This window comes from Pelophylax lessonae (assembly GCF_965119305.1).
Source record: "Pelophylax lessonae genome assembly, chromosome: 9".
Classification (NCBI taxonomy): domain Eukaryota; kingdom Metazoa; phylum Chordata; class Amphibia; order Anura; family Ranidae; genus Pelophylax; species Pelophylax lessonae.
Genome location: NC_138776.1, coordinates 114,161,154 through 114,176,137, shown reverse-complemented (window position 1 = coordinate 114,176,137; position 14,984 = coordinate 114,161,154). Strand labels below are relative to the sequence as shown.

Here is a 14,984-nt window from a genome sequence, read left to right as displayed (position 1 = left end):
CCCCATCTCTAGGTTTTTTTTTTCTGTAGTTTTAAGAGGTGCTATCTTGCTGGGTAGTGCTCCGCTTTGTTTTATGTGCTAAAGAACATTAATATTCTCCTTCAGGGGTTAATTTAGTGTTAAAGATTATGCTAGGGTTCATGTAGGTTATTGCTAGTATCAAAGATTAGGGCATAAAATTAAAGGAAACCTTTGCCACAAGAAACCTAGAGTCTGCAATTGCTGACTGCTCATTGTGCAATACTCATTGTTTTGGTGTCAAGCTGACCTTTTTACTTCAACGTTTTGAGCCCCTAACCTGGAACAGTTATGCAGATAAGGATTACTTTCTTCATCTACGTGCTTCTTTCTTGATCAATAACTGAGAATGTATAATTGCCAATAGTAGATACTGTATTTTGATAAAACATTTGCTTTAAGGTTCGGTGTTGGGGTTAGGGATTAAGAGCTAAGGGGTCAGGTTAACCACTTAAGCCTCAGGTCCGGTTCACACTTATGCGAGTGCGGGAAGGCTGCGAATCCGCAGCCTGTTCCCGCATCGCACACGCACCCCCGGCAGTTCACACTGCCATATGCGATACGCTGGGGGTGTCAATGTAATCTTAACGACACCCCCAGTTTGATCGCATATCGCAGTGCGATCGTGCAGTTCGCACAGGATCGGATCGCACAAGTGTGAACCGCTGTGCAATCCGATCCTGATGTGGCTTCCAAAAAGGGTCCCTGTGCATGTTTGGTGCGGCTGCGGTGCGAATTTAGCCATACAAACTGTATGGCTAAACTCGCACCGCACAGCCGATCGCATGTAATGTCGGAGCAGTGCGCTCCGACATTACATGCGAAACACGCACAAGTGTGAACCGGGGCTCAGCCCTATTTAAGACACTTTTTTTTTTAAAACCAGTATTTTTTCCTAGAAAACTACTTAGAACCCCCAAACATTATATATATTTTTTTTTAGCAAAGACTCTGTAGAATAAAATGTCGGTCATTTGCAATATTTTTTGTCACGATGTATTTGCGCAGCGGTCTTTAAAACGCCATTTTTTGGAAAAATTTAAAAAAATCACATTTCACTGCATTTAAAAAATACTAAACAGTAAAGTTAGCCCATTTTTTTTTTGTATATTGTGAAAGATGATGTCACGCCGAGTAAATAGATACCCAACATGTTACGGTTTAAAATTGCGCCCCCCCATGGGATGGCGACAAACTTCGGTCAATAGAGATCTCAATAGGCGATGCTTTAAATTTTTTTTAACGGTTACCACTTTAGAGTTAGAGTGTAGCTCTTTTTTTTTAATTATTGCCCACACTCTGGCGATCGCGGCGATACCTCACATGTGTGGTTTGAACAGCGATTTCATTCGCAGCTCGACTTCCGTATAAGTTTTTTTTTGTGCGCGAGCTAATGGTGACGGCTAAAATTTTTTTACATTTTTTTTTCCTATTTATTTTATTTTTTTTTAACTTTATTACCGTTTTTTAAAAAGAAAAAAATCTGATCACTTTTATTGCTGTCACAAGCAATGTAAACATCCCTTGTGACACCAATATACAGTGACAGGTACTCTTTATGGAGGGATCGAGGGTCTAAAAGACCCGAGACCCCTCCACTACACTTCCATGTATGCAAAACACCGAAAACGGCATTTTTGCATACATCCATTTTTTAAATTTGCCGCCTTTTGCAGCACAGTAACCCGGAAGTGACATCATGGACGCCGCCTCCGGGTTACGTCATCGGAGACCCGATCAAAGCCGTTTCCGGCATTGATCGGGACTCCATCCAGCCGGCGGACGTGCCGGCTGGGTGCTCGGGGCTCCCAGTGGGACGGGAGCCTCGAGCAAAGTCACGGAAGGCGGCGGGAAGGGGGGGGGGGAGTCCCCTCCCGCTCACCCGGGTAACGATCGAGCGGCTCCCGAGCCGCATCGGTCGTTACCGACGGAAAGCCGACCGTTGGCTCTAAACCACGGTACCGGGATGGTGTCTCTAGCTAGAGACATCATCCCGGTATACTACCGCAAAGTTTGCCGACGTGGCCCTATGTCACTTTGCGGTAAGTGGTTAAATGATAAATTCACCTTTTGGAACATGTTACGTGTTCCACTTGAGTTTTGGGTGGAACGTGTAACGTGTTCTAGTTCCTGCTTCCTCTCCCCCTGATCCCCCCTTTGTGACAGCAAGCAGGGGATCCTCTCCTTACGCCCGCTGTCAGAGTTTAAAAGCAGTGCAGCCATGTATATTTCATGCTTTTTTTTTTTTTTAAATCTAGAGGATGGGCAGATTTAGTGATTTTGCTAAAGAAAACCTTACGGCGTGACAGGGGCTGCATTTACTGCAAGATCAAGTGCAAGTATTTTCTGTACTGAAAAATGTTTTTTATCCTCAAATATGAAAATGAATGCAGCCACTACAATTAGAGACTGGCAAGTAGCATTATATTACATTTTTCTTCCTGAGTTTAGCTAGGCTAGTGTTAACCTTTTACACAAAAAAATGTATTAACACCACCCACTTTCCCACCCTTTTGGTCTTCACTATCCTTCCCTTTTAGGGTTAATGAGCTGTCCATTTCTGCACAGCCAATTCAGCAGTCCAGGGATTTTAAATCCCCATTTGTCTCCCTCCTTCTCTGTGCAGCATTTTTGGGACAGACCAGAGTGGTTCTGATTGGTCAGGACCTGCACAGTAAATCCCTCTGGGCTCTCCTGAAGAAGTGCTGCACAGGGAGGAAGACGGTAGATTTCAAAACCCCCAGACTTATGGACTGACTGGCTGGGCACTGACAGCTAAGCATCCCTTGAAGTAAGTAGAGCAGTGACCGGGGGCAGTGTAAGGCGTTTGTTCACCTATTCATTGTTTTCTAAAAAGGTGAACTAACACTTTAAAGCTGAACTCTAGGAAAACAAATCAACAGGGCTGTGTGTAAATTGCAAGCCATCTAGAAATTATCAGTAAAAACATGCTGCTGTGCTGCTGCATGTCAAACCAGCATCAATTCTTCTAGGTACACACAGTGCTCGTGCTCACAGTTTTATAAGGAACTTGGCAGGTAGGTTGTTCCAAACATCCTGAAGAAGATCTTCTGTGGATGTAAACTGCCTCCAATCCTTTTGTCTCTTTATGTAATCCCAGATAGACTCAATTATATTGAGCTCAGGGCTCTGTGGGGGCCAAACCATCACTTCCAGGTCTCCTTGTTCTTCATTACACTTAAGATCGTTCTTAATGACATTGGCTGTATGTTTGCAGTTTTTGTCTTGGTGCAGAATACACTTGGGGTCAATCACACGCCTCCCTGATGGTATGGCATGATGGATACGTTTCTTCCTGTATTTCTCAGCATTGAGGACACCATTGACCGGAAAACGTTGAGGATTGTATACACTGTGGTCGTCCAAGGAAACTTAATGCAGCAGATTAAATACACTTCATGCTTAAGCTGGATACACACTATACAACTTTTGTTGTTAGATTTCCTTTAGATTTACCTTAAACTATGTAGTACAAGGGCCTGCCTGATTGCATACAAATTTAAAGTGTTTAGATTTGACCTCATATTATATGGTTCTGGTAAATCTAAAGGAAATAAGCTAAAGGCAATTGTATAGCGTGTATGGCCCATTAATTCCCTTAGACATCGGTAGATGTCAGGTAGTGCCATCAGCACAAAACTGGCAGAGATCAGTGGGACCCAGGAATACCCATCTAATGTCCTGAGAAGTCTGTCCAGAAGTAGTCTTCATGGAAAAACTGCATCTAAAAAACTATACATCTGACGTGAAAACAAAGTTAAGCAGCTCAATCAGGGGTCAAGTCCTGGGAAAAAATGTGTGGGAACTCGCAAAATGTGTGTGAGGGCCACCTTAGCGACTTGGTAACCAGTCGTCGGACACAATGAGCAAGGCAGGCAGATGACAGGTCCGTGTCCACTCAGCATATGCAGAGTAGACACGGACACAGCGCGCTTTACTCAATGGGCCTTCCAATCCGCCCAGACAGAAGGGGACGGATCACCTTCTGCTTTAAATGAATCAGAATGGAGAAAGGGGGGTGTAAATGGACACAAGTCCATTTACATCTGCCACTCTATAGAGGTGAATGGAGGGTCCGAATGGGTCCACCAGACAGACAGGTGGACCCAATCGGACCGATCATGTAAAAGAGGCCTAAGGCTGCTTTCACACTGATGCATTGCAGTTTACCTGCACCTCAACTGACCTCAATCTTCACTTCTTCATCAGGATTATTTCAGGTATCGCTGGCTGCTGCTGTCCCCCAGGCAGGTATGATGGGTGGCTGCTCCTAGCTGTCCTCTAGGGCTGGTACTGCTGGCGGGACTGCTGGTGGGGGAACTGCTGGTGGGTACTGCTGGCTGGTGCTTCTGGTGTGTACTGCTGGTGGGGGAACTGTTCGCTGGTACTTCTGGTGGTTACTGTTGTCTGGTACTTCTGGTGGATACTGCTGTCTGGTGCTGCTGGCGGATACTGCTGTTTGGTGCTGCTGGCGGATACTGCTGTTTGGTGCTTCTGGCGGATACTGCTGTTTGGTGCTGCTGGCGGATACTGCTGTCTGGTGCTGCTGGTGGGTACTTCTGGTGGGGGAACTGCTGGCGGGTGCTGCTGGCTGGTGCTGCTGGCGGGTACTTTTGATGGTTACTGCTTGCATGTATTGTTGGCGGGTGCTGCTGGCTGGCGGTACTGCTAGCTTGTATTGCTGGCTGGTACTGTTGGCTTGTACTGCTGGCTGGTTCCTGACCATCAGTGTGACAGGAGCCACGCTGGAGGAAGCATGCATCGGCAGTAGAGAGCAGAGCCGCTGCTTCCTGTATCGCTCCTGAGCCCTGTCACAGGCAGAGTACATTTGGTATCACTCCGCCTTTGACAGGATCCGGCGCTATACAGGAAGCATCTGCCCTGATTCTTCTAGTGCCAGCTCAGTTCCTTCACAATGATGCTCGGGGATGGTAAGTCGGGAACCCACAGCCTGGGCTTACCGACCTGGCATCCCAGAGCAGAAAGTGATGCCGGGATTCTGTTGGGGGGGTACCAGGACGCAGCTGCCTACGAGAACGGCACTCCTGCTGTGGAAAAATTACAGGAACGCTGTTCTCATGCGTTCCTGCAGGACTCAAGGCCTGAACGCAACTATGCATGAAACCATAGAGTCTGGGTGCAGAAAAATGGGGCAGGTGCTCTGCACTGATGAGTCAAAATCTGAAATATTTGGCTGTAGCAGGAGGTAGTTCATTTATTGAAGGTCTGGAAAGCAGGACAATGAGTGTCTGCAGGTAACAGTAAAGCATGGTGAAGGTTCTTTGCAAGTTTTGAGCTGCATTTCTGCAAATGGAGTTGGAGATTTTGTCAGGATCAATGATGTCCTTAATGCTGACAAATACAGGCAGATGTTTATCCATCATGCCATACCATCAGGGCGGCGTGTGATTGGCCCTAAATATAGTTTGCAGCAAGACAACAACCCCAAACAAAAAGCCAATTCCATTAAGAACTATCTTCAGCGTAAAGAAAAACAAAGAGTTCCGGAATCATGATTGGCCCCCAAAGCACCCTGACCTCAACATCATGGAGTCTGTCTGTGATTACAAGGAGACAGAAGGATTTGAGGCAGCCTTCATCCATGTTTTGGAACAACCTACCAGCTAAGATCCTTCAAAAACGGTGTGCAAGTATACCTAGAAGAATTGAGGCTGTTTTGAAGGCAAAGGGATGGTCACACCAAATATTGGTTTGATTTCTCTTCTGTTCATTTACTTTCCATTTTGTTTAATTGATAAAAAATAACCTATTAACACTTCTATTTCTGAAAGTTTTCTTAATCGTTTACAGCATTTTTTTTCACACCTGCCTAAACCTTTTGCACAGTAGTGTAGTGTGTGTGTATATGTATTCGTGTGTGTGTGTGTATGTATGTATGTATGTATGTATATATGTATGTGTATATATGTATGTGTATATATATATGTATATGTGTCATGTGTCATGCGTTTAAGGCATTAAAGTTGTATAAATTTGAATGTTAAGAGAGCGATTTTAAAAAATATTACACAGCAGTATTTGGAGAAGACAGCTGTGTTGTTTGGGTGATCAATGGCTTTCTGGCCCTTCGCCTTGATCTTGGCAGTCAGTAATAGCCTACTGTAGCAATAACAGTGAGCATGCAATGGATCCCTATATACATCTATGTCCTGATACATGGGAGCCCAATATAATCCTACAGCCTAATATAAATGTATTCTAATAAAACCTACATTTTATTCTATGTAAGCTTTCACAATCAGGGCCCTCTGAACCCACCTGTATTGCATTGTATTTGTATTGTCTCCCTCAATGTTGTATGCTGCATAAACTATTGGTGCTGATACATGGGAGCCCACTATAATCCTACAGCCTAATATAAATGTATGGGAATGGGAAGCAGGATGTCCTTCTTACTACATAAATAACCTTATAGCATATTAAAATATAATAAATAAATAAATAAATAACACCAGACAAATAAAACGGTTTGGACAAAGGCCACGGCTGTTTTTTATTATTGACTTTTAACATTAAAATAATAGAACATACTTTAGACTTTATTTAGAAATCACTTAAAAACGTCCAGAACCAGCCCAGCCCCACGGCTCGGGCTGACAATAAATAACATTAAAATTTATTTTATTTCCAAAAGTCTTTTTTATTTTTTTAACAACCAACATTTTCCAAACATCTCAATATTCAAATCAAAACAATAACATCCACCCGAGCACTTTAGCCAAGGCGACAGCAATAAGTCAAATAATTTACAAACTGGCCACGACAAACTAAAATTTTTTTTTTTTAAATTGGGGGGGGGGGGGAAGAGAACAGTCCTGATAGCTCCTGGGGTGATGAAGTGACTCTGAGCCCCGCAGTCACCCTTAAATAGCCCTAGTTTGAGACTGGCTGGGGCTGGTTAGCCCCCAAGAGCGGGAAGATTCGGGCGGGAGCCGGGCTCCACGAGCTAATCTGCCCGGAGATACTGCTCCCAGAGCGGGAAACCAGAAAAAACTTCCAAAACTGCCCAGAGACCTAGCTATTCTGAGCGGGAAACTTGAATCTGAGGTAGCCCAGGTCAAAAGTTCAGCCTGACCTTAACCAATATTGACAGACTAAGACTAAGAAACCCTATCCTGACTTATATTAAAATTTAATTCATTCAAAACCTGCTCCCATCCCATAAAGAAAATGTAGGGTTATAAAAACCCCATTTTCTCCATATGCTAATAAAATCTACATTTTATTCTATGTAAGCTTTCACAATCGGGGCCCTCTGAACCCACCTGTATTAAATTGTATCTGTATGGTCTCCCTTGATTTTGTATGCTGCATAAACTATTGGTGCTGATACATGGGAGCCTAATATAAATGTATTCTAATAAAATGTACATTTTATTCTATGTAAGCTTTCACAATCGGGGCCCTCTGAACCCACCTGTATTACATTGTATTTGTATTGTCTCCCTCAATGTTGTATGCTGCATAAACTATTGGTGCTGATACATGGGAGCCCACTATAATCCTACAGCCTAATATAAATGTATGGGAATGGCAGGCAAGATTTACCTTACATAAATAACTTAGCTAACATAATAAATATAAATAAATAAATAAAAACGCTAGGCATTGTTTGGAGATAAAGGCCGCGGCTGCTTTAATTAATGGCTTGAATTACAATAAATAAAACTTCAGACTTTTTGACATTAAAAACTTCGTATCACATAAAATATCAACCCAGCCATACGGCTCGGGTTGACCACCTGACTTAAACTTTACAGCCATTATCCACATAAAAACTTTAAACAATTAAATTTCATCCACCCTAGCACTCCGCTAGGGCGATCGTTATAGCCAATTAATTATTAGCGTGGCCGCGACAACCAAAAGGGGAGGGAGGGAGGGGGATCTTGACAGAACGTCCTGAGGTAGGAAAGTGACCCGGAGCCCCGCGGCCACCTGTATAAATAGTCCTACTAGAACCAGAAAAAACTGGATTTCTGGCCAAAGAGCGGGCTAATTGAGCGGGAGATGACCCTCCCCGCGCTAAACTGCCCAGTGATAGCTAAAGAAAAGGCGGGAAGGACCCCTATTGATTCAAACTGCCTGGATACACACTGAAAGAATAGGCGGGAAGTTCAAAACCCAAATGACCTAGGTCAAAAGTTCAATACCTCAGAAGCTTACTAGCCAGCTTATACTTTAAATGATATAATAAAAACCCCCTTTTTTTTTTTTTTTTTTAAATTTGGTCCTTTAAATGCACTTGCCACCATCCCATAAAGAAATGGGGTTCATGAAGTACCCCCTTTCTTCTTATGGGAATGGCAGGCAAGATTTACCTTACATAAATAACTTAGCTAACATAATAAATATAAATAAATAAATAAAAACGCTAGGCATTGTTTGGAGATAAAGGCCGCGGCTGCTTTAATTAATGGCTTGAATTACAATAAATAAAACTTCAGACTTTTTGACATTAAAAACTTCGTATCACATAAAATATCAACCCAGCCATACGGCTCGGGTTGACCACCTGACTTAAACTTTACAGCCATTATCCATAAGACAGGCGGAAAATTTCCGCCTGTCCCCACACACCCCACTCGCGGCCATTTCTATACAGGAGCCTAAATTGTTGTTAAAAATGTCTAGACCGATGTCTGACAAATGTATGCCGTCCTTTCGGTAGAGACCAGCTAAACCACCCTCAAGTTCAAAATGCCTATAAGGCAGGATTCCTATTTTGACAAACAATTTTGAAAGCCCCCTATTCAGCCGCTTTCTCATCCTTTCCATTTGCCTCAAACTATGATATTTGAAGAAGATTAAACGCGGGATAACTTCCGAAAAAACTAACTGTGCTGTAGGAAAAATAGCTTGAATGCTAACAAGATCGTCCCTAATCCTGAAAATAAGATCCAGAGTTTTGAACTTCCCTAGGTCGTTCCCGCCTAAATGGAAAATAATTACATTAGGGGATGGAGTGACACCTTGCAACTTAGAAATAAAAAGGGTCAGTTCTGCCCAGAGCATACCCCTTTTACTAAACCAAAAAACCTTATACGTTTGCTCGTCCAATCCCAGGTTTTCAGAATACACTCTCATCTTCGCCCTCTTTTGAGCCCAGTGAACGAATGAGTGACCTAGGATCCAAATCACGATTTGCTGACCTGAAAGTTAAACAAAAGGATTAGGGCGAATATAAGACTTGTAAGAATCTGAAGCCCATCTACCAATCTGCTTCACCGTTGCAACATCTAAGCCTAATCTAGTCGCCTCAGAGGCTGCTCCGATGCGGAATGAGTGAGAGGTTATTTTTGCAGTGTCCAAATTCAGGGCTTTTAAACACATACCCAATACTGCACTGAATTGGTACCTGGACAGAAACTTTCCAGAAGCGTGAATAAATAGCACATCATTCAAAATTGGCCGTTTAGCTAACAGCTCCTTTAGAAGCTTAACTGGGCACATAGCTGAATCCTTAAGTTCGTGTAAAATAATACTCCTACCCAAACCTAATTGATCCGTTTTAGAACGGGACAAAAAAATGGAAACACCTGTTGCAGAAAATTTAATGTCGTGACATTTTAAACCTGGAAAACCTAATCTCGTATCAGGCAGCAGCTCAGAAATCCTGAGTGCTGCGAAAAACATCACTGAAAACGCAGCTTTAAATAACGTTACCTCATAAGATGAAAAGCAAACCTCCCTTAAAGCCGTGCACAATTTTGACAATAACTCCAAGGAAATGGGTTGCCTGTCATCCCTCCTAAAATGTCGTTTCCTATAGCCCTTTAGTGCTTGCCGCACAGAGAAAAAAGATAAACATGCTGGATAACCTCTGACCTTATTAAAAAAGGAAACACCTGCCAAGATCTTGTTGACATGCGACCAAGACAAATGTTTCTTGAACAAAGAATCTAAAAAAGATAGAAGTGCGCCTTCAGAAAAGAAATCCGACTGCAAGTTGAACATCCCAAGATGCTGAGACCACTGCCACCAAGCTGATTGATATCCAGCTAGAGTCGATGGCGCCAGAGATCCTTCAATGTTTTCAACTATGCTAGTCAGATCAATTCCCAAAGGTGTGCAGGGCAAGGATGTCCAGTCTTGTCTGCCTCCGGCCACAGATGAAAAAAGCGTTCCATCTGGAAACGAGACAGACAATCTGCCAGTGTGTTAGACTTCCCAGGCACAAAAGACGCTTTTAGCCAAATATTGTAACGTAAACATTTAGCTACCAAATACCTTAACATAATGGTAACGGGCGGCGACTTGGAAGACAAGCAGTTGATTGCAAAAAGCACGCCCTTGTTGTCAGTCCTTACCATTATGCATTTATTTACAAATTGACAGCCCCACAGGTCCAGTGCCACTACTATGGGAAATAGCTCTAGTAGAACTATATTCCGGACATATCCTGCTCTGATCCATTTGTTGCACCACGGTGCAGCGCACCAGTGCTTGCCCCAAATGGAAGCAAAGCCCTTTGAACCAGCGGCATCCGTAAATAACAAGAACTCCTCATCTAGGATGAAACGTTCCTGCCAGACGGAAGCGCCATTAAAAAAGAGAAGAAAATGAGACCACACAAGTAAATCTTCTCTCAGATCCGCTGTAATACGCACGTGTGATGAAGGGGACTTTAAACCTGAAATGGCAGAATAAATTCTCCTGGAGAATACTTTACCCATCGGAATTATCCTGGACGCAAATGCTAAGAGACCTAGCAAAGATTGCAAATCCTTCAAGCAAACCTTTTTCCGTCGAATAGTGGTGAGAAGAGCTCTGCGCAGTTTATCCAACTTGTCCTCCGGGAGCCTAAATTCCATCCTCACTGCATCGATAGTTATACCTAGGAAAACCAATGATGTGGAAGGAAAAACAGTCTTGTCTAGGGCCAGTGGGACCCCAAAAAGATCACAAACTTGCATAAACGTATGAAGTAAAAATAAACATAAAGAGGAAGAGGGAGGCCCAATAAACAAAAAATCATCCAAATAGTGAACCATTGAATGAGATCCCGTCAACTGAGACACTACCCATTCTAAAAAAGTTGAGAAACTCTCAAAAAGAAAACAAGATAGAGAGCATCCCATCGGGAGACATTTATCATAATAAAATTTGTTGTTAAAATAAAAACCTAACGAATTGAATGAGCTAGGATGTATGGGCAAAAGTCTAAAGGCTGATTTAATGTCTGCTTTGGCTAGAAGGGCACCCTTCCCAGCTGACCTCAACTTATCTAGAGCGTCCTCAAATGTAGCATATTTAACTGACGACAAATTGTCACTAATGTCATCATTAAGGGAATTATCTAATGGGTAGGACAGATGATGAATTAATCTATATGTGTTGGGCTCTTTTTTCTGGACTATACCTAATGGGGATATTCTAAAATTAATAAAAGGGGGGACTGAGAAAGGACCAGCGAACCTGCCCAAAGCAATTTCTGACAGAATTTTTTCCGCAACAATTTCTTTTAAACCATCTACAGATTTTAAGTTATTGTGGATGACACAGCCCTTACCTTTAAAAGAAGGTAACACAAAACCAAAGGCAAAGCCGTCAATTAACAAGCGAGCCTTCTCCCGATTTGGATATTTGAGTAGCCACGGGAGCATTTCTGCCAGTTTCACTGGCGTGGGGGCCTTTCTGCAATCCTCCAGGTTGTTGTGCGATAGACATCCTCTTGAAACATTTAAACAATGGATGGGCCCCTGAACAGAAGGCGCATTCATGTTTGAACTTGCAAGTGCCTGGCCACTTGCAAACTGTTTCGTTAAAGTTGAAACAGATGCCTTTCCGAAAGGACTGTAAATTAGGCTGTTGCGTGGTGTTAGGCTGCCTGGGCTGAAAGGACCGCTGAGGCAAAAATAAATCCAACCACAAGCTCACCTCCTTAACCCCCCATTTCAATGAAGGTTGAACCGCCAATTTTTGCCGAAAGGCAACATCATAGGAATACCAGGCGGAACCCCCAAAATTTTTATAGGCTTCCAGCACGATGTCAATGTGCTGGAATAAACCTATGCTCTTTTGAGGGTATTTTTCACACAAAATACTAGCATAGATCAAAAACGCCTGAAGCCAGTTATTAAAGGATCTAGTGATAGGCCTTTTCCTATCATCCTCCTCCTTTTTGTCAGCCTTAGACATAAACTCCTTGGTTGAAGGAAGCAAAGACAGAATGTCAATAAAAGCTTCCTGCCATATTTTTTCTTTAATGCTATCTGAGATATGAAAACTGAGGGGAGAAACCTCGCACACTAGAGATTCCTTTAAGCAGGTCTCAGGCAGGTTTTGGCTCTGAGCCAACTCAAAAGCTGATGGCTGACTAAGTGGAGGATCTTCGGTAAAAGGGGCCACCCAAACCTCTGCTGCATCTCTGGGGGCAGACTCTTTCCTAAACTGGCTGGTGAGGGATTTGAATTCCTGTAGGATGCTAGCCATCATAGTGACCATGGAATGTTGGGTAGCGGACTCACCCGGGACCTGTGCCGGCGTCGCTTCCTCCTGGAAGGATGCGTCCATCCCGCTCCTTGATGTGTCGGCTGTTCCCTGCCGCTCTGCTCCCGCTCTGACCGGCGCCGCCCTGCGCCCGGGGGGTGAATTCAGTGCTGGCCTGCACCCGTGAGGAGAGCTCGGCGCCGTCCTGCGCCTGAGGGGTGAGCTCGGCGCCGACCTGCGCCCGAGGGACGAGTTCCGTTCTGCCGCCATGCGCCCGGGGGATGAGTTCCGCTCCACCGTCGACTCCGGATGGTAAGGCGACGACCTCCGACCTCTTCGTCTTCTTCCGGGCGAACCTTGAGTAGCCAACCGCGGAGCTCTTCCGGTGACCGGAGAATACCTCTTCCGGGGCAACCTTCTCCGTTTTGACGCGACGTCTTCCGGGCCGGACGTGACCGAAGCAATCGTACTGCGCATGTGCGCTGACCCGGACCTTCTACGGACGACATCCACCGGGTAAGACGCATCTTCTCCTGCGCTCGGAACCTCCGGGGGGACCCTCTCCACGTCCGCCGAAGCTGTCCCAGGTGGCTCCGAAGATGCTGATAATGATGGGAGCTCTTCTTGAATGGGCAAAGCGAGACACCTCCGGACCCATTCCTCTCCGCCGGCTCCGCCAGCCTTCTCAATCAATTGACGCAGAAGACTCATGCCAGGGATCTTGACAGAACGTCCTGAGGTAGGAAAGTGACCCGGAGCCCCGCGGCCACCTGTATAAATAGTCCTACTAGAACCAGAAAAAACTGGATTTCTGGCCAAAGAGCGGGCTAATTGAGCGGGAGATGACCCTCCCCGCGCTAAACTGCCCAGTGATAGCTAAAGAAAAGGCGGGAAGGACCCCTATTGATTCAAACTGCCTGGATACACACTGAAAGAATAGGCGGGAAGTTCAAAACCCAAATGACCTAGGTCAAAAGTTCAATACCTCAGAAGCTTACTAGCCAGCTTATACTTTAAATGATATAATAAAAACCCCCTTTTTTTTTTTTTTTTTTAAATTTGGTCCTTTAAATGCACTTGCCACCATCCCATAAAGAAATGGGGTTCATGAAGTACCCCCTTTCTTCTTATTCCAATAAAATCTACATTTTATTCTATGTAAGCTTTCACAATCAGGGCCCTCTGAACCCACCTGTATTAAATTGTATTTGTATGGTCTCCCTCAATTTTGTATGCTGCATAAACTATTGGTGCTCTATGAATCCCGAATCTTCTAAAATAAGAATTGTGGTCTTTGAGTAAGCGTTCAAGCCTTCCAATCTGACCACCTCGAAATGAGACAGAACATTGGAACAATGTAGCCTCTCTAGTAAACAAATGCGACAATAAAGCTGAGACTTTTTAATATGAATGAATTGGGAATGAGGCAGAAAATGGACCCCAGGCAGAGCAGAGCAGTGTTCCTGTGCATCCCTTTCATCTGCTGCTCCCTAGTCTCTTATTTGTCTAGCTAAATCTCCCCATGGAAGCTATGTGATTGCCGGCGCACCGAGGGAGCCGTGTGTGATGTGTGTGAGCGAGCTGCTTTAGCTATTACATAAGAGGTGGCTGGGTGCACGGTGCCCCCTCCATGGACGGGGAGGAGGACTGGCACACCACTACCGATCAGCTCTTTTGGACCTGAATTCTGCCCCCACCCACCCCCCGTTTTTTTTTCCTCTCTGTCTGTCTGTCTGCCTTGAGATCAGCGTGTGCCGTGCCTGTGACGCTCCTTCTTCTTCTTCTCGCTGCTCATGTAAGAGCCACCCAGAGCGGCGAGCAGCCTGGACACCGCCTTCTCCTCCTCTCCCAGCCAGAGCCCGGTACTGCAAGGGAAGCACCCGCATTACACAGCACACCCGAGCCGCAGAGCCAACATGGAGGTACCACGCCTGAGCCAACACATCAACAGCCCTAACAGCCCCTGCGAGGAGATGATCAAGAACCTGAGCCTGGAGTCCATTCAGCTGTGTGAGAGGGACGGTAAGAGCTTGTCCTTTGCATCCAACAAAAAGGCACATTGCATGTAATACAGAGCCATTGATTCCCTTCTTGTTCCTGGAGGTGATTTGCATTGCAGCAGTGTCAGTGTACAGCATGCAGCGCTGCTAACCCATGGCTCTGTGCTCCTACATTCTACACATCTGAAGCCTCCTGTGCATTGCCATCATTGCCTTGCCTTTTATTGTTCTCATGTCATTGATCCCTATACTATATGGTTGTAAAATAGACTGTGATGGGGGGCGTAGGGTGGGGGGGCTCCTAGGCAGCACGTTGCAGTTTCAGCACCATGGACAGATGAAGCTCCAGGATTCTGGGCTCCCAGTCAAATATTTGTGCTCAGCATCTGCACTGAGCTGGCTCTCCTTCTCCTACAGCCTCACACATACAAATGCTTCCCAACAAGTTTGCCAGTGTTCAGGAAAGCAGGCGTCCAGATTGCAATGAATATG

General features: G+C 44.7%; 1 protein-coding gene across 1 annotated transcript in view; it reads left to right on the top strand.

The window, feature by feature from the left end:
- Positions 1 to 14,012: 14,012 nt before the first annotated feature.
- PHYHIPL (phytanoyl-CoA 2-hydroxylase interacting protein like) overlaps positions 14,013 to 14,984 on the top strand; it is a 234,731-nt gene continuing 233,759 nt past the window's right edge. The window contains exon 1 of the mRNA XM_082268255.1: positions 14,013 to 14,514. Within this exon, the coding sequence (XP_082124381.1) occupies positions 14,409 to 14,514 (106 nt within the window). The 5' untranslated portion in view covers positions 14,013 to 14,408. The remainder of the gene's footprint in view (positions 14,515 to 14,984) is intronic.